The sequence below is a fragment of the Atractosteus spatula genome, chromosome 5 (genome assembly GCF_055471065.1).
Source record: "Atractosteus spatula isolate fAtrSpa1 chromosome 5, fAtrSpa1.hap1, whole genome shotgun sequence".
NCBI lineage: Eukaryota > Metazoa > Chordata > Actinopteri > Semionotiformes > Lepisosteidae > Atractosteus > Atractosteus spatula.
In genome coordinates, this window is record NC_142710.1 from 3,840,254 (window position 1) to 3,863,640 (window position 23,387).

General features: G+C 46.4%; 1 protein-coding gene and 1 non-coding gene across 5 annotated transcripts in view; both read right to left on the reverse strand.

Moving 5' to 3' along the window:
• Positions 1-20,695, reverse strand: part of LOC148833583 (telomerase protein component 1-like) — a 52,701-nt gene extending 32,006 nt beyond the window's left edge. Inside the window, exons 1-15 of one of the 4 annotated variants that reach the window (XM_088916867.1) lie at positions 20,578-20,695; positions 14,056-14,571; positions 13,218-13,406; positions 12,174-12,323; positions 11,725-11,889; positions 11,243-11,380; positions 10,672-10,743; positions 9,476-9,597; positions 8,747-8,904; positions 7,656-7,765; positions 6,843-6,921; positions 5,093-5,273; positions 4,528-4,735; positions 1,413-1,565; positions 567-641 (exon numbers count right to left, since the gene is read on the reverse strand). In XM_088916867.1, the coding sequence (XP_088772993.1) occupies positions 567-641; positions 1,413-1,565; positions 4,528-4,735; positions 5,093-5,273; positions 6,843-6,921; positions 7,656-7,765; positions 8,747-8,904; positions 9,476-9,597; positions 10,672-10,743; positions 11,243-11,380; positions 11,725-11,889; positions 12,174-12,323; positions 13,218-13,406; positions 14,056-14,559 (2,304 nt within the window). In that variant the 5' untranslated portion in view covers positions 14,560-14,571; positions 20,578-20,695. Of the gene's footprint in view, positions 1-566; positions 642-1,412; positions 1,566-4,527; positions 4,736-5,092; positions 5,274-6,842; positions 6,922-7,655; positions 7,766-8,746; positions 8,905-9,475; positions 9,598-10,671; positions 10,744-11,242; positions 11,381-11,724; positions 11,890-12,173; positions 12,324-13,217; positions 13,407-14,055; positions 14,572-18,539; positions 19,038-19,578; positions 19,677-20,577 lie in introns of those variants that run through there. The other 3 variants (XM_088916865.1, XM_088916866.1, XM_088916868.1) reach the window with 3 other exon arrangements.
• On the reverse strand, positions 20,523-20,594 carry trnad-guc (transfer RNA aspartic acid (anticodon GUC)). The gene has a single exon. It is a non-coding gene; the product is annotated as a tRNA-Asp (tRNA).
• Positions 20,696-23,387: the final 2,692 nt, after the last annotated feature.

A 23,387-nucleotide genomic window follows, 5' to 3' on the forward strand; every position in this document is an offset into this window, starting at 1 on the left:
ACAACCTACAGGGCTGACAAGTTACAAGCACTGTAACGTTCCACAGGATCTTTATATTAAATATCTGCGTTCCAGGAAAAAACATTCTTTAAATGTGCAGCTACACGTATTGAGGAGACATGAAAAAAAGTTTGCTTAGTGCTTTTAAACGATTTTTAAGACTCATTTTCAACAGTCTGTCTTACAACAGATGTGGACAGGTTAAATTCTAAAGTCTTTCTTCTTAAAGGAAAACAAAATAAAGAGTGTAATAAACTTATTATTGGTCTTTTAACATCTAGGAATGAGTGCAATGGATAGACCATGACTTCATTATTTACACTAATGCACTCATAAGAAATGCTGTATTTTTGCTGTAGCTAGGGAGACAGCAATGCCATTTTTTTTAACCACAGAGACTGCGTAGAGTTATCACAAGGCTTTCGCTCCAACACGAAGAGGCGTCAAACGATCTTCTGGTTTGCAACGAATGCGGACGCCTTGAGAAACACCGCTGATTGGGAACGATGGAGACAGGCGAGAGGCAGGGTGAAACACAGAGGGCTCCGATGTGACAATTAGCTTACCTTAACTTTTTGGTCTATGTAGCCAGTGAAATAATCATAGAAGGATGGCTCATTATCGGAATTTTCAACAAATTTCTATTGACAAGACAAAAATGGGGAATATAAAACAAAGGGAAAAAAAATCCCAAGTCCACATTTTTATAGTCATAAATCTCCATTAAGAGCAATAAGCCACTACAAGATAAAACTGCATACATCTATTTCCAGCACAATAGAAGTTAAACTATAACTTAATTTGCAGATATAAAAGTAGCAGATGAAAACAATCTGCTACTTGGGCATGCAAATGATCTTGTTGAAAACTATGCCTGCTTTACAAAAAAAGAGCTATCAGGAAAAGTCGCCATGTAATCATTTCTCAGAACCAAGAGAAGCTACAGACTGATTCAGGTCATTCAAGGTCTGTTTTTCTTCTGATTTCAGGAATTGCCTTCAATATTATCTGAATATTACAACTGCTGCAGCAAAAAAAGAGAAGTCAATGTCTTTGTGTTGAGAACTGTTTGCCTCCTATAAGAAATCTAATGACCCTCATGTGTGCATCACAATTTGGGTGCACTACTCTGTGTGTGTAAGTGTGTTTACAACAGTCTTTAATATTAGCATTATTATAGTATTTATAATATTCTATTACAAACGTTGTGATCGGCATATGCCTTTTCATGTAGATGTCACACCTATTAAGGAAAAGAAATACAGATATTATGGACTTTAACATTAAATGGAGTTTTGGAAAATATTTGTCCTGCAGCAAATCATCTTACTGGATATGTGGTTTATCATAATCTCATCAAGGCCAATGTATTTTACTGTTTCTGACATTAACCAATCAGGAGGCTCCCTCACCTCTATTTGCTCCATCACATGCTTGATGTTGTCCAATAACGAGTCAGCCTGCAGCTCCACTGCCTTGTAGCTTCCGTACGAAAGGAGGACCATCTGAGCGTGCTCACAGGAACTGGCGATCATCAGCCCCAGCAAAGCTGCTACCTCCTTGACCTGTAGAGAGCAGAAGGAATCAAAAGAATCAAAGCCACACCGACTTCAAGATCCGAGGACCTGTTGACCCCCAGGAACTCGCCAAGCAAATTCACCTGACAATTCCAGAATGTCACACCGAGCCATCTGTTTTTCCAGTTCACGAGACCACTCTGATTTTCAAAACTGAACAGGTGGGCAGAAGTCCATTTAAGTTTGTCTTCCTGCATTCAGGCTGCATGTACAGTAACTACCTGTTGCACAGTGCGAGGCTAATGGAGAAATGTGTGGCATATACAACATCTTTGAGTACTACCTGTCAGAGGAGGATACATTTATGGGAAAGAGGAGTTTAGTCTTTATTGTTTTATTATGTTCTTGTCTTATTTTTATCTGCCACCATGTGAGGTACAATATTGGGCAAAAACTGTGAGATCAAAAGTATTTTTGCAGAAAGTTGAAGGGGAACTCCTTCTTCTCTGCTTTAATAGGCAACATGTTGTAAGCAATGAGTAGATTGCCGTTTTCATACAACATAAACTATTGCATCAGCCCTGGCAGTCGGGAATTATTCACGATCTTGCTTTATCTAGTCACATGCATTGATAGTAGTGTGCTCCTTTATACACAGAATGCTATACAACAGTATACGCTATACTGTTGACCATGACATCTTACTTTCTCATCTTTAGACTGTGGTTGGAGTATCTGACACTGCTCTCAAATGGTTTAAATCTTACCTCACTGATCGCTGTCACCTTGTCTCTCTTAAAGGGTACAGGTCTAAAATTGGTCTCGTTAGGTCTGGTGTTCCTCAGGGCTCAATACTGGGCCCCTTGCTCTCCAGCATTTACATGTTTCCACTTGGTCAGCTTTTAAGATCACATGGCCTCAGCTTTCATTTCTACGCTGACGATACTCAAATATACATCCATACCAAACCTGACACTGATGTGGCTGTCTCTATTCTATCTAATTGCATCTCTGACAAAAATTTGGATGACTCAAAACTTCCTTCATCTTAACTGCAACAAGACTGAAATCATGCTTATTGGCACCCCCCATCAACTTCGTAAAGCCAGTCCTGTAACCCTATCTGTAGATGGTTCTGTACTTGATCTTCAATCAGAATTGAAAAACCTTGGGGTTATATTCGATTCTGGCTTAACATTCGACCCACATGTGCAGCATACTGTCAAAACATTTTTTTCACCTCAGAAATATCGCTAGACTACGCCCTATGCTATCACTAACTGTGGCTGAAAAGCTGATCAACACATTTGTGTTCTCTCGAACTGACTACTATAATGCTCTACTCGCTGGGGTATCTAAATCTACTTTGAACTGCAGTATGTCCAAAATTCAGCAGCCAGAATCCTGACCAGGTCAACTGCAAATGATCACATTACTCCTATCCTGGAGTCCTTGCACTGGCTTCTGGTCAAATTCCGTGTAGACTTTAAAATCCTCATGCTCACCTATAAGGCTCTGCATGGCTTGGCACCTCAGTACCTGTCTGGGCTACTGTCGTCCTACTCCCCACCTCCCAACCTTCACTCTTCTAATTCTGGTCTCCTGTCTGTACACCAAGCCAGTCTACACTCTGGGGGTGACAGGGCCTTCTCCTGTTATGCCCCCAAGCTCTGGAACTCTTTGCCCAAGGATATCGGGGAGTCACCTTCTCTAAACTCCTTCAAATCCAGACTCAAAACCTTTACTTAACTGGTTCCATTCTTAACCCCTCTGCTTTTCATAGTACCACCATCCACGGTCTCCTCTATATATTGTAATTGTGTGTTATCTTATCTATTCTTCTTATTTATTGTTGTTGTCATCCTGTAAAGCGCTTTGAGAAGCCACCTTTAAAGGCCCTATATAAAATAAAGTTTATTATTATTACTATTACTTTCCAGTTCCAGGATTCTCCGTTGCAACCTGTCTTGCTACCAGCTACCATTGAACAAGAAACGTTCTTCATCCACACCCACCTCCCAAGACCTGTTTGGCCATGTAGGGTGGGAGTCAAAATCACACCGGGCTCCTCTTAACTTGAGATATGACTGAACTGTAGGAAAAACCCAGCCTCGCCTCAGGCTGACAAGCTTTAGCTGAGCTGCAACTGTGATGTGGTGGTAAGTGTCTCTCCCTGTTAACGCTAATCCACCGAACTTGGGGGTATGTCAAAGATCAGTAGGTGAGCTACTAGACTGGTAACTGATGGGTTATAGGTTCATGTCCCCCTCTGCAAACACTGGTATTGTACCCTTGAGTAAGGTACCCCACTTGTTTCAGTCCTCCCAGTAGCATTGGTGGGTATCAACATTGCTAGGAATAGCCCCTCCTACAGACCCATTTCTCATCCAGGAACGAAGTCACATCTCAGTGCAATCAATGATACAGTAAGGATGAGGATGAGCTCTGGCCTGGTGCTCCCCAGCACTCGGGAATGGACTTTGCCTCTGTCCTGCACTCAGTTTGGACGAGTCACTTGTGTGTTTGTTTTTACACCCCAGATCAAGAGTCTACGAACCGTGTAACCACACACAGGGCAGAATGGAGAAGATCGACTCCTCCGACCCGCCCGCTTAAGAGCCACATGTCAAAGGAGCCACAGCCCTGAACTGAAGGTTTGGAGCCTCAGAGCCAGTGCAAGAGAATCACGTCATTCCTCCCCTGGTAGCACCTCACTCCTGCGCCTAGGAGGCCGTAAGGGTCTCGATGTCACAGAGAGACAAGAAACCCTGGTCAAACTATCGCCCTCTTCCCTTGGTAGTACAATGATGGGCACGGGGAATCCTGGTCATCGTCATGACTAGTGACACGACGCAGGCTTGAACCTGCGCTTACAGAGCCCTGCCTTCCACTCAGACAACTTTTTTGACTGGCTGAACCACACAGGAGGCCCCCCGAAAACGCTCCCCTCTAGAGGATGAGGCAGAAAACGTCTGCTCCAATCAATGATGCCTGCGCCAGCCTGCTTTACCTTAGGGGTCAGTTTCTCCTCCTCCGAGCTGAAAGGGCAGCAGATATCCTCTGATCCCTTGCAGGGACGATGCATTGTATGTTCCGCTCGAAAAAGAATGAGCGTTCTCCCGGGTAGCGGAGGAATGTTGTGCTTGCAGGAAATCTGGATAGCCTTTTCCAGGGCCTCTCGGTATCTACCCAGGAGTTTGTTACTGTACTTCCTCTGACTGGAGCGAAAGGCAGAGAGAGGGAAAAAAAAGGAGATGAAAACAAACAGAGATTGCATTGATTTGTGCCTGTACAGAATTTTCTGTTCTGCAGGCTGAACAGACTCTAAACAGAATTTGTGTGACCTGCTATCCCAAAATGCAATGCAGTGCGGATAATTGAAGTTGAAGGTTTGGATTTGGCAGATTGATAAAGGCCGCGTCTGCCTTCAGACAAGAAATAAAACGGGGCCGAGAGCCCTGGTTCCCCCACAGCTCTCTTTCAGAGCTCATCAGGAAGATGAGCAAGCTCAATGCATCTGACAGAGCCCCATTTTCAGGAGAGCCAGTCTGGGACCGGTGTCCATGTCGGCTAACCTCGCTTTCTGCTGCAGGGCTTTCCTCTTTTTGTACAGTCTGTACACGAAGTGCACCCCGAGTGTCGCCCTCAGTCTCCGCCGTCTGGTGGTGTCCCATTCCATCGCCTTACACCTAGAGGCCTTAGGCAACAGATTCAAGATGGACTTCAAGATGGAAGAAGAGCCATCGGACGGCTTTGCTGCAGAAGAAGCAAGTAAACAGAATGAGATATGGACAATTCACTTTTGCGATGTACTGTAGCACATCGCAACTCCTTGCTTGAGCCACCAGGGCAGACGTCTATTTTTCCGTAGTTCCAGCAGGGAGCTGCGTCAGCATGCTTAGGCTGCAAAAGGAACAAGTAAAGGTCGACTCCATGCTGGGAACGGAAGAAAAGAAACAACGTTTCCGCTGTGGTGCCTTCTTCGGGTGTGAGAAAGAGAGGAAAGTCAGCAGCTGATAAGGCAGGGGAGGACAAGAGCCGGGAGTGGAGAGCAGGCGGGAGCAGGAGGGGGGTCAGAGTGGGCACTCAGGTGGTGCGAAGTCAAGAGAGGTGAAGAGAGGTGTGAAGTCAAAACCTGCAGATGAATAGAGAGGATTAGAAGGAAACAAGTCTGTCGTTGAGAGAAGGGGGAAGGCGTGATCCTAGTTTTAGGATCATTTTGGTTTCGGATGTCTTTCTGCAATAGGATTTGAGAGACCCCTCTTTGAGAACACAGACGGAGAGATCAGTGTGATCATGGCCGTTAGAGGGGAAATGAGAAACTATGGGCTTGGAGAGATCTTTGATCCTCACAGCCCTGACGTGTTCTCTGAAGCGGTCTCCCAGTCTCCTTCCTGTTTCCCCAATGTAAATAGCCGGGCATTTTTTTGCAAGAGATGCAGTAAATAAGGTTGCTGGAGGTACAAGATGGCACCTGAGAGAACCAGAATTGTCCAGAGGGGTCATGAAAGAGCGTGGTATTGGATATATATTTACAGGTGATTCTTTATTTTTGTCACACAGGTACGATTTTGATCCCCATGTTCCAAAAAATAATTTAAAAATAATACTGCAGCTCTGTAATCAGTCTGGAGAAGACCCACAAAATGCATTCTGGGACTGCTAGGAACATCCTATGCTGACAGGCAAGAACATGGCCAGAACATTTTTTAGTCTTGAACAGAGAGAAACTAGCAGGTGTTGGAAATACCCAGATGAGATAAGATCAGATCACTTGATTGGCCACATACAATTTCTTGCATTAGGAATTTGTCTTTTCGCAGACCTTGGTTTGTCTCACGATTGCTGCCTTTGGAGCTGTCCCGTATGTGTCCTAGCCACCACTAGATGGCAGCGTAGGGACACAATCAAGAGAGAGAATGAGTGCGTTCATTCATACAGTGTTGAAAAAGAAATGTAAGATAAGATCACTTTATTAGCCACATACAATCTCTTGCATCAGGAATTTGTCTTTTTGCAGACCCCAGCTTCCTCTCCATGAGACACACAGACAGAGAGAGAAGCTGGGGGTCAGAGCCCAGAGTCAGCCATTGTACAGCACCCCTGGAGCAGCTGGGGCTAAGGGCCTTGCTCAGGGGCCCAACGGAGTAGGATTACTCTGCCGGCCACGGGATTCAAACCGGCAACCTTCCAGCCACCGGCGCAGATCCTGAGCCACAGAGCCACCGCACCGCCCCCACGGACGTTGACAAAGTCGACCCCATAGACACAACGAACGGCAACCAGAGGCCGACGTGCCCGTGGGATACAGAAGGGCCAACATACCTGCCTGGCCCAGCACCAGCATGACTTTGTAGGCAGACAGGAAGCGGAAGGGTAACTGTTGGCTGCGGATCACGGATTCCTGCGAGACAGGAAAAACACGAGGCTGCAGTGCGGCTTCGACAGCGAGTGCTTCTGGGTATACCACCGATTGACGAAGCCACACAAATCTGGAAACGACCGCCAAGAGACAGTGCCCGGAGAATGTTTGCACACCCTTTCCAAAGTGACCGACAGGAATCAGGATACATCCATCAATCCATCTTATCCCATTCGGGGTTGTGAGGGAGCCAGAACCAATTCCGACAAGCAACGGGTGGAAGGCAGGGCACGCCATCGGCCAGGACGCCAATCTTTGGCAAAGGCAAACCCGCAGGCAGTAGAAACCCATGCAAACACAGGGAGAACATCCAAGCTTGGGGCAGATGACACTTTGGGTATTGAACACAGGGACCCAGTGCTAAGGCAACAACACTAACCACTGCACTACTGTGCTGCCTGTCAGTGTACATCTCACTGAGTTACTCAAGAGCTGCACGCATCAGTCTGTACAGCAATCGCTGCCTGTCCATTTCTGACAGCAACACCACCTCCAAGTGAGAGACAAACACTCAAACACTGCAAAATGTACTTAAAATGAAAACCGAGGCCAGTGTACACACCCCTCTGTTTGCACTTTTGCTTGAATCACAGCCATAGTTTTGTTTGGAAATGGCAGTGCCAGTGTGTAGCACACAAAACACAAAATGTGTGACATTGTGTAGATCTTGAGTATGACTCTTGAAGACGGAAACTCTGCCGTCTCTGTGCCCTCACCTTGTCTGTCAGCCTCTGCAGGATCTTGCTGTGGTGCTGGTCACTGATTCCCGCTGTGATCATACTGCGCAGGTTACGGAGCATGGCCATGAAGGGCAGGGCCTTGTTGTCTTGAGAGGGGAAGGAAAGGATTGAGAGAGAGAGAGAATCTTTATTATCCCCAGGGAGGGACAAGTTGGTTTACAGCAGCAGTGTTGGTGTACAGATGGAGAGAAGAAAAAAAATGACAGGAAAAACAATATGCCAACATATTTGCATAGAAAATTAAATGTTAAGTAACGATATGGCTTACAGGTACGACTGAGAACTTGAATCTGTTGGTTTTGGTGTTGGGGAGTCGATTCTGCGCTCTGAGGGGAGTTACTGGAAGTTATTAAACAAGGGGTGTGAAGAATCGTCACAGATGGATTTTGCTTTACACAAAACACGTGGACGACAGATGGAGGAGAGGGCTGGAAGATCAGCACCAATGACCTTCTGACCGCTTTAATTGCGGGGTCAAAGTGGTGAGGGACGATATCTGCAGCTTCTTAGCGCTCTAGGACTCTGGAGTGTCCGGTCACATATGCGGGACTGCTGCTGGGATCCTGTCTGTTGGAGCCTCCAGTAAGAATGTACAGGGTACGAGATGAGGTGCAAGTGTCCCACAAGCCCCTGGGTGTGAGCAATCACTAATCCGATTCCTCTTATTCAGATTTGAGAAGCCCCTTTCGAACCGGTTACTGCCGAGCGCCACAATCGGAAGCCCAAACAACAACAGAAGGACACGCCCAGGGTATGAACAGAAGAGGAACCTTGTGTCAGACAGGAGGCTCTTGAACAGTGAGTGATGGCACGTGTTATCGAAGGGCTATATGTCATTATTGTTTCACTATCTAACACACACTTCAAATACAACAGATCAAAACGTCCTTTAACATCGTTTTCCTCAACTGTTCAGGTAACCGGAACCCACCCAAGCAGAAAATGTCTAACAATTTAATCAGCAAACCATCAGTGTAAAGAGCGGGCCTGGCTAGGCAATGGAGAATGGGGCCGGAGTAGCTCAGGGTCAAAGGTCGGACAAGAGTGAGAGAGAGAAAGGGCACAACCTATGAGCTGCTCCCACGTCCGCGCCTTGTTTCCCATCAGGCTCAGCTGTCGCTCCCATGTCTCCGGCTGTGACAGCTTCATCCTCTTCCCGGAACGCTGAGAATCCCAGGACCCCGACAGCCCACTGCGAGAGAATGCCTGGAGACTGCTGGGGTACCTACAGCAAGGAAGGCTCTGGTGTTACTCCAGTAGGAGACCAGAGATGTGTATATACACACCTGGAGTACAGACTCTTACTGGACACACTGTATACACACAAACCTGTACAGACTTTTACTGGACACACTGTACACACACGTACAGACTCTTACTGGACACACGTACACACTCTTACTGGACACACTGTATATACTCACACACACACGTACAGACTCTTACTGGACACACTGTATATACTCACACAAACACACACAGACTCTTACGGGACACACTGTATATACAAACGCACATACACACAAACACAGACAGACTCTTACGGGACACACTGTATACACACACACACACACCTGTACAGACTCTTACTGGACACACTGTATACACACACCTGTACAGACTCTTAATGGACACACTGTATAGACACACACCTGTAAGGACTCTTACTTAATGTCCGGTCACACTAACAGTGGATATACAGTGGACTCTGTATACAAACCCCTGGCACATACATATTTATTGTATGCGCTACAACACGTAATGGGTCTATAAGTATAGTGGGTATAATGTCGTACTTGCGTCCCAGTAGGGCCATGACATGTTCTGCCGGCTCCTTAATGTGCAGTCTCTGGACCAGCCTCTTCAGGTTGAAAATGCTCTGCTGCTTGTTGGCGCTTTTCCTCTCGGTCGATATCATCTGTCAAGTGGATATGGAAGGAAGTCGAGTGTCACCTGGGGGCTTGGTGGCCCACTCATTAAGCTCAAGGCTTCTGGATTCAGCCCTGGAAGTGGATTCTTCGTTTGCCACACTACCTAACCGTCTGGTGCTGCCCAGTTACACTTACACTTGTTTCAGTTGCTTGTCACGATAACTTGGGATGGAACTTTTGGGAAGGTCCTGACTCTCTGTGGTCATTAAAAATCCCAGGGTGTTTCTTGAGAAGAGAAGGGGTGTAACCCCAGTGTCCTGGCCAAATTTCCCCCTGGTCTTTACCATCATAATCATGGCCTCCTAATAATCCCCATCTCTGAACTGGCTTCATCATTCTGTTCTTCTCCTCACTAATGGGAGTCCCCATTACGTGTAAAGTGCTCTGAGTGGAGTGTCCAGAAAAGTGCTACAGATAAAAAAAAAACTCCTCAGCATTATCTGACGCAGCTACCCACTTGGACACACCAGAAGAAGGCTCCACAGCTGAAATGTTGTTTCATTTCTTTTCCTCTCAGCACGGGACAAATCTTTACCTCCTACCTGTTCCCTTGCAGCTCCCTGCTCGATTATCTACGGTGCTAAGGCTTCAGTGGGTGTGATCACCTTTTACACAGAGGTGCCGTGAAGCCTGTGGCTGGAAGGTTGCCGGTTCAAATCCCGTGGCTGGCAGAGGAATCCTACTCCGTGGGGCCCCTGAGCAAGGCCCTTAACCCCAGCTGCTCCAGGGGCGCCGTATAAATGGCTGACCCTGTGCTCTGACCCCCAGCTTTTCTCCCTGTCTGCGTGTCTCATGGTGAGCAAGCTGGGGTATGTAAAAAGACAAATTCCTAATGCAAATTGTATATGGCCAGTAAAGTGATCTTACCTCTTATCTTAAGTACAGTCACTTTTAAAGACAGAATTGGGGAGACCCATCCTCCCTCAGCTGAACCCCAGCCAAGCAAACCTGTGGGATCCTATTGGAGCGGCTTCTCAAGAGCACAGCTACCAAAGGGGCTGGAAGGACAGAAGGACAGAAGGGCCTCGTCTCGTTTGACACCTTTCTAAGGAGGAACTCACGTATTTCTCCAGCTGCACTGGCTCCGATCTGAGGAGCCCTGCCCATTTCTTCCAATCCTCGGGTCCAGGTTTCTGCAAGAACAAGGACGATGCGATGAGGGGAACGCTCTCCGATCAGGTGGAGGTAGGACGGGGGGGGGACAGAGCTTGGGGTGGCGCGGAGACGGTGAAGTAAGAAGGAAAAGGAGAGGAAGGCAGAGGGAATTAAAGGACAGACAAAAAGGACAAATCAGCCACACAACTAACTAACCATAACTACCTCTGGTTACAAAAAACGATTATGCGACTAGTTAGAACTAGTGGCCTTCAGAAATAGCTATTATTATAAGTAACTATATGACTGGCAAGTTATGACTAACAGAACTCTAGTTATAACTAACTGCATTATATGAATGTAACTTTCTAATCTTATCTAACACTGTTTATAACTGGTCACAGCTAACCACAGAACTAACTACCCATAACTACCCTAACTAACTATTATTACCGGTTAGTTAAAGCTAGCCACGACTAACCACAGAGCAGAGTACATGCAGCTAACCACCCAGGGCAGCCTGCTCCTGGTCCTTACCTTGGACTTCTGCCTGGCACGGCCGTGTTTGCAGCGGTGTTTGCGGGTGTTGTACTTGGCCAGCTGGTATTCGCTGAACTGCTTGAACTTATCGGCCATGGCTTTCTTGAGGCAGGAGGGCAGATTGCGGCCAAAGCACTGAAACGAGAACGAGGGATTGAGGGGGGCGAAGCCTGATGGGAAGCCATGGGGTTTTCCGAAGAATCTCTTAAGGGCTGGGCACAACTACAGCTGCAACGACAGGGGCTATCAAAAGTGTTTGCCATACTTCTGATGGCCACCGTCTGTCATACAGGGAACAACGCATTGAGGTGGAAAACGGGAAGCGACTGGTAATTAACTTTGATCTGGGCAGTGGGGAACAAGCCCAGCCTCATCTGGCAAGGAAAATCACTTATTCCGAAACTGAGCATCTCGGCAGACGTCTGCTTTAGATGGCCAGCCAGCATCGGTTGAGATTCCCTCAGTGAAGGCGTACGTACGGAGCTGTAGAGCCGCGCGACCTCGATCCAGTCGGAGGGCAGCTGCACTGCAGGGCAGAAGTACCTCCTCAAGTGCCCCTTGGCTTCAGGTAAGCTGGCGGCCAGAGCCAGGAGGAAGTTGGCCGTGGTTCGCATGTTCAGCTCCTGTCGGGTGTAGACAGCCACCTGCGAGAAAGATAGAAACGTGCAGGACGTCACACACACACACTGCAGATTATTCGGTCATTTCCCCGATTTCCTTTGATTTTCTGGATGCAAAAATGATCTGTACTGCAAAAATAACAGCCAGCAGCCATATCACTCTGCAACTCACAACTGGCAGCCCCACTGAAGCTCAGCAGGTGTGAGCCTGGTCAGTACCTGGATTAGAGACTCTTGGGGAAAAACCTAAGGTTGCTGCTGGAGGAGGTGTTAGTGGGGCCAGTAGTCCCTCACATTTCCAAACTTGCCTTCAGGAGGAACTGCCCGTCCTGCTGCGAGATGTCCTGAGCAAGGCTCTTCAGTCTGGTCCACGTGCTCTCGGCTTCGTCCCAGCCTTCATGGCCAGGAAGAGTCTCCTTTTTCACAAGGGAGCAGCACACCATGTTCAGCAGGAGGAACTGGGAGAGATGGAGGGATGGGTACAGAGGGGGAGAGAGTGTTAGGCTGGCCCACAGCTTAGAAAAACAAGGAAAGACCCTATGCAGGTCCTGGAATCACAAATATCCTAAACCAGATAGCAAGAGAAATCCAAGGCTGGGGTCAAGAGGCGAGCAAAAGTACAGAACCAAAAGTCAGATTGGAAATCAAGCGCCAGAGATACAAACCACGAACCAGAAAACAGGCCAAAAACCAAAAGTCAGGCAAGGGGTCCAGGGAGTATCCAGCATGGATAAGATCCAGAACTCCTAAGTGTTGAAACAATACTGAGCACTGCCTGAATACAGAGCAGGGTTTAAACAGATTTAGGGAGGGGAGGCATGGTGATGAAGGGGATTGGCTACTGCTGTTTGGCTGTCAGCCCCAGAGCAGGGGTCACAGACACACGGCCCACGAAATAATCATCCGCAGCCCGCAACAACTCACTTAGACTAACAAAATGTTACCGATAAAATTAGGTCATCTGATACTGTAGCGCCCTCGCCAGGTGACAAAGCGAAGGTGCACCCAGATAATGCATGCGCAGCGGTGAAGGCTGGGAAGTGTAGCGGGGGGAACGGTCTGAGGGTCCGCTGGGTGACCTCTAGGTCACCCTGTCGATGTAAATAGACCCTATAACACTTAATGTAAAAATAGCAGTGAATTGTTTACTCTTGTTTTGTCCCTCGTCTTGTAACCACCCAAAATCTGTGTGCGTGTCCTATTCATAGGCAAGAGCTGAATGGTCAAATTCACCTTTCTCGTCCAAAAGATTAGACCTAGAGCTGTCCGGACACGTAGACAACCTGTAGGAATAGTGACCCTGACTCTGTTCATTTAAGCTCTTGGGATCAAACCATACCTGCCCGACTCACCTTCTTGTCTCTCAGTTCCTCTTCCAAGCGCTTGCTGGTGTCGTGAAAGTCAGGAAACTCTCCCATCGTCTCCCACACGTCTTCCTGCTCTCGGCTGGTCTCCCTCAGCTCCAGCTCTGGGACCGGTATCTCCACGGCCATCTCTTCCACATCCTCAGCAGCCTGGCGGTCTGGGTAACAGCCTGGGATCTGAAGTTCACGCAATCGACTCCAATTAAACCGCGGGGATCAAGAGTTCGGCTGTGATCTCCTGGATCCCGGATCAAGTGGATCAAACGGCGATCCCAACTACAGGATTTTTCAATCAAGCATTATGATCTGTTAAATGGACTCCTGAGTATCACCATGACTGTCCTCACATCTTGGACACAAACTAGCTTAGAACAAGAAGGGGAGTTTCTGGCTTCTCCTGAGTTGTGTTTTGTAATAAATGAAAAAAAAAACATTTAAAAGTATCAATATAACTAAAACGTGTTGCATTCTTCTTGCATTTAACAGGAAAGGTCATGCTTCAATGATGAACAGACTAAGGAGATAGCATTGCCTGAACAGTACATTGTCATTTCCTCAGCATTTCCCCCAAAACTGAATTCTAAAAGAGACAACTTTAGTAACCCCCTCCCCTTTTTTCAAAAATACATAAATGTCAAGTCAGCAGTGTTAATCTCAAGGCAAGGCGTTTAATGGGGCAGGGACCATTCACTTAATAGAGAAGACTCACCGCTAAGGACAAGTTCAATGTGATTTTTAAGGATTCGCTGAAGCAACCACTTGCCATGAAAACTCAACAGCGATGTCAAGGTTTCCTACCCACAATGCACTGGTCCTACATCCTTACCAGGCTCTGTAGTGTGCTCCCAGTGTGGAGCTGTGGATCTCCAGCGGGCTGCTCACTAGGAGATGGTACCTCTTCTTTGTCTGCGCCTCGTCTTCCCCACACGGAAATCAGAGAGGAGGGCTGGAGATGGCGGCCGGCCGTTGGGGCTCCAACTGCGGAGGGGAGGCCCTGAGCCGTCCTCTGGGAGAGTAGCATGTGCTGGCTCCCCAGGAGCGTGCAGGAGAGGTCGGGGACGGCGGTGGCCGAGAGCCGGGTGGGAAGGCGGGCCGGGGAGGTCGTGGCAGTGAGGGCGCCGGCCGCCAAGTGTAGCTTGTCTCCGTGACGGGAATGGAGGCCGGTGGGGGAGGTATGGGCTGCCGGTGTCCTGACAGCTGCAGAGGCCTGAGCGAGGATCCGGTTTTCCAGGGAGATCCCGGAGCTCCGGGCCAGATGGCTGGAGTAAAGAATGTGATTGTGGAGCCCCTTCTCTGGCTCAAAGCCCCGGACCTGCTGGGGTGCCTTCATCCTGACAAAAGCCTGGGAAAGATTAGATACGATTAGGAGTCCCCAACCTGCTGCCCTGCTGTCATTAACGAACCTCAGGAGTGAAGACCTTCACACTTGTGACTTCACTCTGAACATACAGGTAAGGAAGCACAGGAAGCTGAACTCTGCCACTCATCCACTTTCTAACCACTTCTTCCAACTCAGGGCTGAAGGGAAGTCTTATCTCGGCAAGCAATGAGTGCAAGGCAAGACACACTGCCAGTCCATCACAATACAGACACGCAGATGTGCACACTAACTAGGCCTACTTTTCCCGGAACACATCATGCAATATAAGCCTTCAAACACACCTATCTGCTTCACCACCACGTTTTTCCCCAAGAGCCAACAGACCACACAACATGGAACACAGCTTTGCAGCAGGACGGACAGACAGACAATTAGTTCGCAACAGAGAACCACCAACAATGGCAAATTCCTTCCACTCCAGAGAGGTCTCTAATCCTTCTCCTGCAGGGGGCGTTGTGTCTGCAGGTTTCCTAGATCTCCTCTAAGACCCAGTATCTGAAAAGGCCGGGAGAAGCTGCCTTTTGGTCCAGTTTGGCCAATAGCAAGCTGATGTGGGCTGTTATGAGCCTGGCTGGGTTGCAAATCAATGGAGACACTGGAGCCTCCAGGACAGGACAGGAATTGGGAATCCTTCTACACCCACCCATTTGGTAACCACTTCTTCAAATTCAGGGACAGCAAGGGGGGCAAGGCAGGGTACAGCCTGGGTGGGACACCAGTCCATCGCAGGACACACACAGGGACACGCACAGGCACAAACACCCTCACAGCAGGGCCAGTTTTCCCCAAACTGGACTGTGGGAGGAAACTCGTACACACACAGGGGAGGCAGGGCCGGATTTTAGTGTCCGTAGGCCCTCTCACTCCGAAATGTGCAAAAAGAGGGGTCAACGCCCAGTGAATGACATCGATTGACACGGTGCACTTTAAACTCTTCTAATGCTAAACCACGTGATTGATGGAGCGAGTCGAGCGTCACCATCACTCCGATACTTCCAGTTTCCAGAACAGCCGCTAAATCGGATTAGGATTATTGATTTGGAGCACCTAGAGTCGATCGCAAGCATGTTGTTTCAGCTCGTTTTTCGTTAGTCACTAGTGTTTCCCTCCTTCCTAGGCCCTAGGCACTGTGCCTAATGGGAAATCCGGCACTGTGGGGAGAAGAGAGAAACTCCATGCAAATGGCACCCCAGGAATCAGGCCCAGAACCCCTGCACTGCAAGGCAGTGGTACTAACCACTGCGCCACTGTGCCTCCCTCCTTCAAAATGTGATGCTTCAACTTCAATGGCTTCAATAGGACAGACTTAGAGGAGCAGGGGAAAAGAATACCTAGTTATAATTAATCTGGTGGTAATACTGGATGAATCACAAATACAAAATGTGTCTACAAAAATATATTTATCGTGTTCCGATTTGTAACCCTCTCTGGCAGCATTTTGTTCTGTGGGTTGTTGTTTTTTTTTTTGCGCATCTTTTTTATATTTTTTTTTCCCCAAACGTAGAACAAAAAGTAAAGAGCCGCAGGGTAATTATACAGCATTGAAATTCAGCAGCGCTCTTCAGACTCGGGTAAGTGCCACGGCTGCAGAAATCGTTTTGCTCTGGTGAACAAATTCCCAATGGAAGGCAGAGTAAGCGTCATGCAGGGACTGTCCCTGTAGCATAAATACGGCATCGCATGAAAGAGTCCTTAGACTCGAGAATCCCTCGTCGGAAAACTCCCAGCTTTACAAAAAGTACAATCTAAGACACGCTTCAGTGCTCGAGATCTTTGGTCACACAACCACACCCTCCAGTCAGTCTTCCCCACGCCTCACAAAGTCACGCTACCATATTATGGCTTGAAGAACGCCCCCGCAAACACCCACTGCTTCAAAACTAAAACTGCGTAAACGCAGAAGTAAAATTAAATGAGCGAAATGAAAGTTAACCAGGCCGAGATACCTGTTCTATCAAGGCAAAAGTTAACGCCATCTAAACTACAAACAGGCAGCGAAACACGCACCAAAGTCGACCGGGGTAAAGTTAGCTTGAAGTTCGAAAACGATTTTGGCACGCCTGTAGCGCTTTCACGAAACCTCCTAGGGTTACGAAAACACTTGCTTTGTGTATAAAATACATTGTGAATGCTGTCTCAGCCTTCATTTTGTCGTTTTATGACATTTTTGTGACCAAGCACGAATATTCTTTTGTCCATATCTTCGCAATGGAAGCACAGAACGCCTTCAAACCAAATGCATTTTAAAGACCACGACTTGTGGAAATTTTTACATCCATGATAGTGCTGTCTGTGGTCCTGCTGTCCTGCTGGTCTGGATGAGGGGTACATAGTGTGGGGCAGGTTCTTGTCCCATCCTGCTGTTGGTCCAGGTTGGAGGGTTGTACCGATTCTGAGTCTTGTTAGCTGGTATGGATGGTTTTGGGGGTGTTGATACCAGAGTGGTACAGGAGGGGGTTCCAGGTGTCTCGGGGGCATTCTTGTTTTTCTATGAGCTGAGGTTGATTCTGTTGGTTCTGAGTGTCTTGGTTACATCCGTTTGTGTGTATAGATGAAAAAGCTATTGAAGAGCACCCCACCCATCTCGGTGGAAGTTGCCATGTTCAAAAAATCCTAAAAAGAGAATTAAAGTTTCACACAACAAAGCATGACTGTGAAAGGTCAGGAGGCCTGCCTAGTGAGCACAACACTTGATTACAGTCAAAAAATCATTAAAAAATTAAAAAAAGTTTCACAACCCGAAGCAAGGTTGTATAAGGTGAGAAGGGCTGTCTGGTGTGTAAAACTCTTGGTTGCAGCACTGTGGCTGCTGTGCTTAAAAAGCTATTGAGTCATGAAGACGACCCCCTAATCCAGTGTATTACCTGTAGTGCCATCTTCAAAAAATCATTAAAAAATAAAGAAAGGTTCCACAGCCCAAAGCAATTGTATAAGGTGAGGGGGGCTGTCTGGTGTGTAAGGCACTTGGTTGCAGCACTGTGGCTGATGTGCTTAAAAAGCTATTGAGTCATGAAGAAGACCCACCTATCCCAGTGTATAGCATGTCTAATGGTGCCGTATTGAAAAAATCATAAAAAATAAAAGAGGTTTCACAAGCCAAAGCAAGGCTTGTAAAGGTCAGAGGACCTGCTTAGTGTGAAAAACACTTACTTGCAGCATTGTGGGTGCTGTGGTTTAAATGCTATTGATTTGTGAACAGAATACCCCTATCCCAGGGCGTTGTGCCACATTAAATAACAGCACGAGAAAAAGAGATTCAGAACGCAAAGCTGTGTCAGTGTTCTGTGTAAAAAAAATGGTTTGAACATCATGGGAGTTGTTTTTATTAAACTGTCGAGCAAAGAATATTTTAATCTTCCTGCTGTCAGTAGTATTGTGAATATAGTTGACCCTTACCCGGATGAAAACAGGACATAAAGGAAGGGTTTCAGAAATCAAACAAAACTTTATTCCGGTGCTTACAGTCTGGGTAATTGGAGACTGCGCTGTTCTGCTTCCTATGGTCATATATGGGTTTTTCGCACGAACCCGTATTGAACAGTATTTCTCGCGTTGTGGACGTGTGTACACAGCGGTCCCCGGGTTCCAGTTAGTGCGTAATTACGCATCGATGAAAAACCGGAGGTTTAAAAAAGATAATTAGTTCACTGATAGTTTGATGTAGAGGCTGTGGAAATTTCCACAAGTCGTGGTCTTTAAAATGCATTTGGTTTGAAGAATATTCGTGCTTGGTCAAAACAATGTCATAAAAACAACAAAGTGAAGGCTGAGAAAGCATTCACAATGTATTTTATACACAGAGCAAGTGTTCTCGCAACTCTAAGAGGTTTCGTGAAAACGCTACAGGCGTGCCAAAATCGTTTTCGAACTTCAAACTAACTTTACCCCGGTCCAAAACCTGCACCCATACAGACCCGGCCTCGGCTTACCGTCTATCGTTCCACTCGAGATCTCCGTTACAGAGCCGGTGTAACTCACAGCGCAAGCGATACTTCCAATCCGGCTTGAAGGCGTTTCGTGGGTGCCTGTGCAATTGTAATTCAATGCGTTTTGTTTCAGTGAATCAGCAGGGATGGTTAAAATGCCAGTGGTTTCATCGACGATTCAGATTGAATGAAGACCGCAGATGGAGCACCCGGCCGCCCAGGATTGAGTCTGACGCTCTTAATCTATAGCTCCAAATCAAAGGTCACTCTCCAGTAAACACTGTGTAATCGGTGTCTAAGGTTCAAGGAGCTGTCCTGTATCTTTCTCGATTTCGTCAGCTCGAGGGGGGAAGTGACTTTTTTCCCCGACAAAGACACAACGTTGCTGCTGCTTCTTCTTATCTTTAATCTGGTGTGGTTTTATTTGGCTGGAGTCGAACTAGGCGTGAAATACAAAGACCCACCGCTGAACCGGACTGCCACTTTCCGCACAGTAACGTAGTGCATTATTGTCGGAGAAACTTTATCCAAGAGGTGACGAGCAACACGAGGGCGGGTCCGTGTCTGTGAGGTGTGCTGTTTGTCATGCATTTACTGTACAGCCCACATAATTACTGCTGTTGTCAGAACTGCTATCGGTACTGTTCACCTTGTGCGCAGTAGACAGGCAGCACGCTTATTCCTTCAAGGGTGAAAAACGTCATAACCAACACAGTACACAGAGTGGCTGCGTTTCTAATGTGAAATGTGATAATGAGAGTGAGACTTCATTTTACGATCCAGTGACGTGGCTGCTGGCACAGTTCATGGCTGCCCCGAGATGGACCCATCTGGGCAGGCGAATCACTTGTTTGTTTGTTTTTTAAAACATTATTGGAAACGCAAGACGTTTTTGGTTTAAAACTGCTGCAGACGGAGAGATGAATTGCAGGACGGCTCAGTCATTGAGCTGAGCGATCGGCTAACCCGGGCAGCTCCTTGACAACGACAGCACATTAGAAATCTTCTGCTGAATGCAGTTCAAATGACTAAATACACTTACCTGAACAAGCAGATCACTTTGCTCTGCTCTGCCTGTGCGCCTTTTGCTCGAACTTTTTTTGTGTGCGTGCAATTACTTTCATGAATCTCACGACACATAAAGGTTTGGTTAGTGGGACTTCCGTCTTCACACGTCATCTACCGTATTCAATGCCTTATAAGCTCATAGCAAAATGTGGCCGCAGTGCGCCGTGAAGTCCGAGTCCTGTCTTATGAGAGTGCTTCGGAATGTCAAATCAAAGTTCACACAAACTTCTTTTTTTACAGCGTTAAGCTCTTCATACTAAACTTATGTCCAGGCTCATGACTTTTCGTTTTAGGTTTCTTTGGGGAAACGTGACATGGAAAGTGGTCACAGATCTCTTCATTTCAAAGCCGTTTTAACACGCAGTCGCCTGAATATGAAAACATTTTATATTCCACTTTCTGGAGCAGGATTCTGAAGTGGGACGTTTAACCACACCCCTAAAATACGGCGAAAACTGAAAAATTAGACCTCTTGTGGGCGCCTTTGTTGTGACACAACAGTGGAGGACACAGTACAAAAGAAGGCTCTTTTATATCGGGGAATGATTTGGCTTCAAAAAGCCTTTAGTGTTGATTTTTAGCTCCCCAGTGCACTACAGAAAGGTGTAGGAGATGCTTTTTACCCGCACTGAATAGATTCTAAAGAAGTGAACGACGTTTTGTCGTGGACTTGTACTGTTTGTTTACTGTTCTCGTTGTAAGAATCGTGCACTGCCTGGCTTGATCAACTGCGTCAATGTACTGCGTTATATGTCTGTTCTTTGAATAGTTGCCTGGGTTGTGTTTTTATGACATTTGACTTCTTGTCTATGAGCTGTGTGTTGGCAACTTAATTTCCGCCTTAATAAAGTATGGTTTATAAAGTATATGGCATCGTTTGCATGAGAAATTGAATCGGATGGGATAAAAGCTACCCGTCTCCCCGTCGGGGAATCGAACCCCGGTCTCCCGCGTGACAGGCGGGGATACTCACCACTATACTAACGAGGAGCGCGTGTTTGCTGTTGGTCGTGAGCTTTGTTTGATGTTTACTTGCTGTCAGGAGATCCTTCCTCTTACGGCTACTACTGTTTCGGGTTGCGGCTTGTATTGTCTTCCCCTTTAGAAGTACGTTTAGAAACCGTGCTTCCATCTGCGCCGTTGTCACTCCTCCCCAGGTATCGCCACAGCTCCTCCTCCTGCACTACGAACACCTATGGAGTCGTTTCCTTCAGCTTTATTAGGATTTTATTCAAGGCTGGAAGTAGGGCACAAGTTACGCGAACGCAAAAAGCGTCATCATTCGCTTCCAGTTGTGAAATGTGGTTACTAGACGCTGAACAATTAATTTCCAACGCAGCGGGTCCAAGCGATTTAGCGCGATAAAAGTTCCACGACAATGGAAACGTGAGGCGGACACCCATAGTCGGCAGGATTCGGACCTGCGCGGGGAGACCCCAATGGATTTCTAGTCTCTCGCCTTAACCACTCGGCTACGACTAAGTCGCGCATCACGCTGCTACACTCTCCCAGGCAGTGCTCGGCAGTGTTGGAAACCTCTTGCAAAGTCGCTCTCAGTTTAAAACGAGTTTTTATAAAACACATGGTCGCAGACAGACGCGCCTCAGAGGACTTAAGGGTGGCTTCAAGTTGGAAACGATGAGGTTTCCCTGTTCGGACGTGAAAATAGAAGTTTTGTTAGAAAAAATCAACAACAGATTAATGCAATAGGAGTTGAATGGCGAGAGGTGAACCCACTGCCTGCAGGTTAGGAAGCCCAGCGAGAACTGGGGCTCCTCCGGTCTCCTGAGCGCGGTTGTGAACCTGTGAACTAAACTACCGGTGGCGGCCAAACAGAGACTCACAGGTGCCGTCCTCGATCAGGACTACCTCATGACGCTCAGTGGGGTTGGGAACCTCCGACTGAAACAGAGTGCGGGACGCCATAGAAAAAATGAAGCCATTAAGAGTCTTTAATCTCAATAACCTGGTGTCCTCTTAAACTAGTGATGGTAAGGTGTCCCCAATGGGCAATGCTCGGCTTTCAAATCATCTCTCGGTGGAAACGCTCAAATGCTGCCATTGAAGGCTCAGAAACAGCCGATTGGCTCGCAACCTAGCTGATCACAACCAATCAGAGAGCTCAGAGGTGAAAAGCAGGGATACTCACCGCTGTCAATCAACTTTTCAAACCTTTCCGAACATTTCTCGGGGATGGATGTTTTTTCTTCAAACAAAGTTACAAATCAGAACGCATGAAAAAAAGATCAAGGTGAGGTCACTTTGCAGCGAGACCTGGGCCACACGGCCATCTGTTTGTCTGACAAAAAGCTTACTTTGCACAAGAAAACCGGAGATTGTTACATCATAAATAAAGCTTTTTCATAGGAGTGGGATTCACATCAACACATCCGGGAGAGATCGACACCACTCAGATATTCCGAGTCCTGAGATATGCGTCAACTGGAACAATCTCTTTTCTGATTAGCCACCACGATCCCATTTAAATTCAGTCCTGCATTTATAGTCAAGGATTATAAAAGGGGTACCATCTAATGTGAAGAATCAATAGCTCTATAACAACAAAGAACACAAACAATGAAACCTGCTCTGTTTGTGCTGCTTTCATTCCTGAAATATAGCGCCTTTTTTGGGTGATCTCAGCACCCCCTACAGAGGTACAATCTCATTCTTTAGTGCTTTAGTGCCAGTTTGTACGATTGACAGTAATGTATGAGCTGTTTTATGTTTTGGGTAATCATTTGACTGTCTTCAGGGAAGTTTACAGTTAGTAACACATTTTGGATAGTTTGTGTTAATTTCTGATACATTTCTGATATCCTTTTATTGGGATGAAATAAAAGTATATGTCTGTCTGAGACCATAGGGCGAAGGTTTTTTTTTAATTTGGATATCAGTATTTTTTGTGAGTTTGTGTGAATACTAAAATTAAATCTGTCTCCTATATCTTTATGCCACAAGAAGAATTGCCGTATTATCCTTAAAAAGGGAACATTAGATAAAATGGCATCTTCTTAAAAAAAGATTTAACTAGCAAATCATAGTACTCCTTAGTTGTTTCAATATTTTTAAAACTAAAGAACTCATTCAAAGAGTTTCTCATTTTTTTTCCTTTTCCCTCTGGAAAAAGAGCAAATTTCTGCCTGCTATAATGTTCCGTCAAACATTTTGTAATATCTTTGGAGGTTTGTTTATAATAAAAACCTGCTTTGTAGCTTAAATTCAAGTTAGCCCCTTGGACATTTAGTGTCAACAATCAGATTTCTTATATCTCTGACTCACCAGACAGAAATATCGAGGACAAAAAACAAGAAACTGTTGTTTTTTTTTGTCCTGTTTTCAAAGATCAATAGATCAAAAGGCTTGTAGGCCTTCTACTAGCTTGAATAAAAATCTGAGACAAATTGAACAGATTCTACATTTTTCTGTGAAGACGGGACCTGGAATAATAATGTTCCCATGCCCAGAAAATGTATAAAACAATATTAAAAAAATAGTTAAACTATAATAGCTATTACAATTACTGTATAAACACCTATGGCAGTGCCAGAGGATTTTTCCTTGCTCTATTTCACTGCCATCTTATCAGCAGGTGTGAGTTGTTGACTATAGAGGAACACAGTTGTTATGTAAACAAACTGGTTGCTAGTTTTTTTTTCTTTCCCAAGTTATGTTACAGAGGCAGTCCATTCTGCTAGGGCTCTGAATGGTTGAAAAAATAATGAATGACAGCTAGCAGCTGTATCACCCTGCAGCTCACAACTGGCAGCCCCACTGAAGATA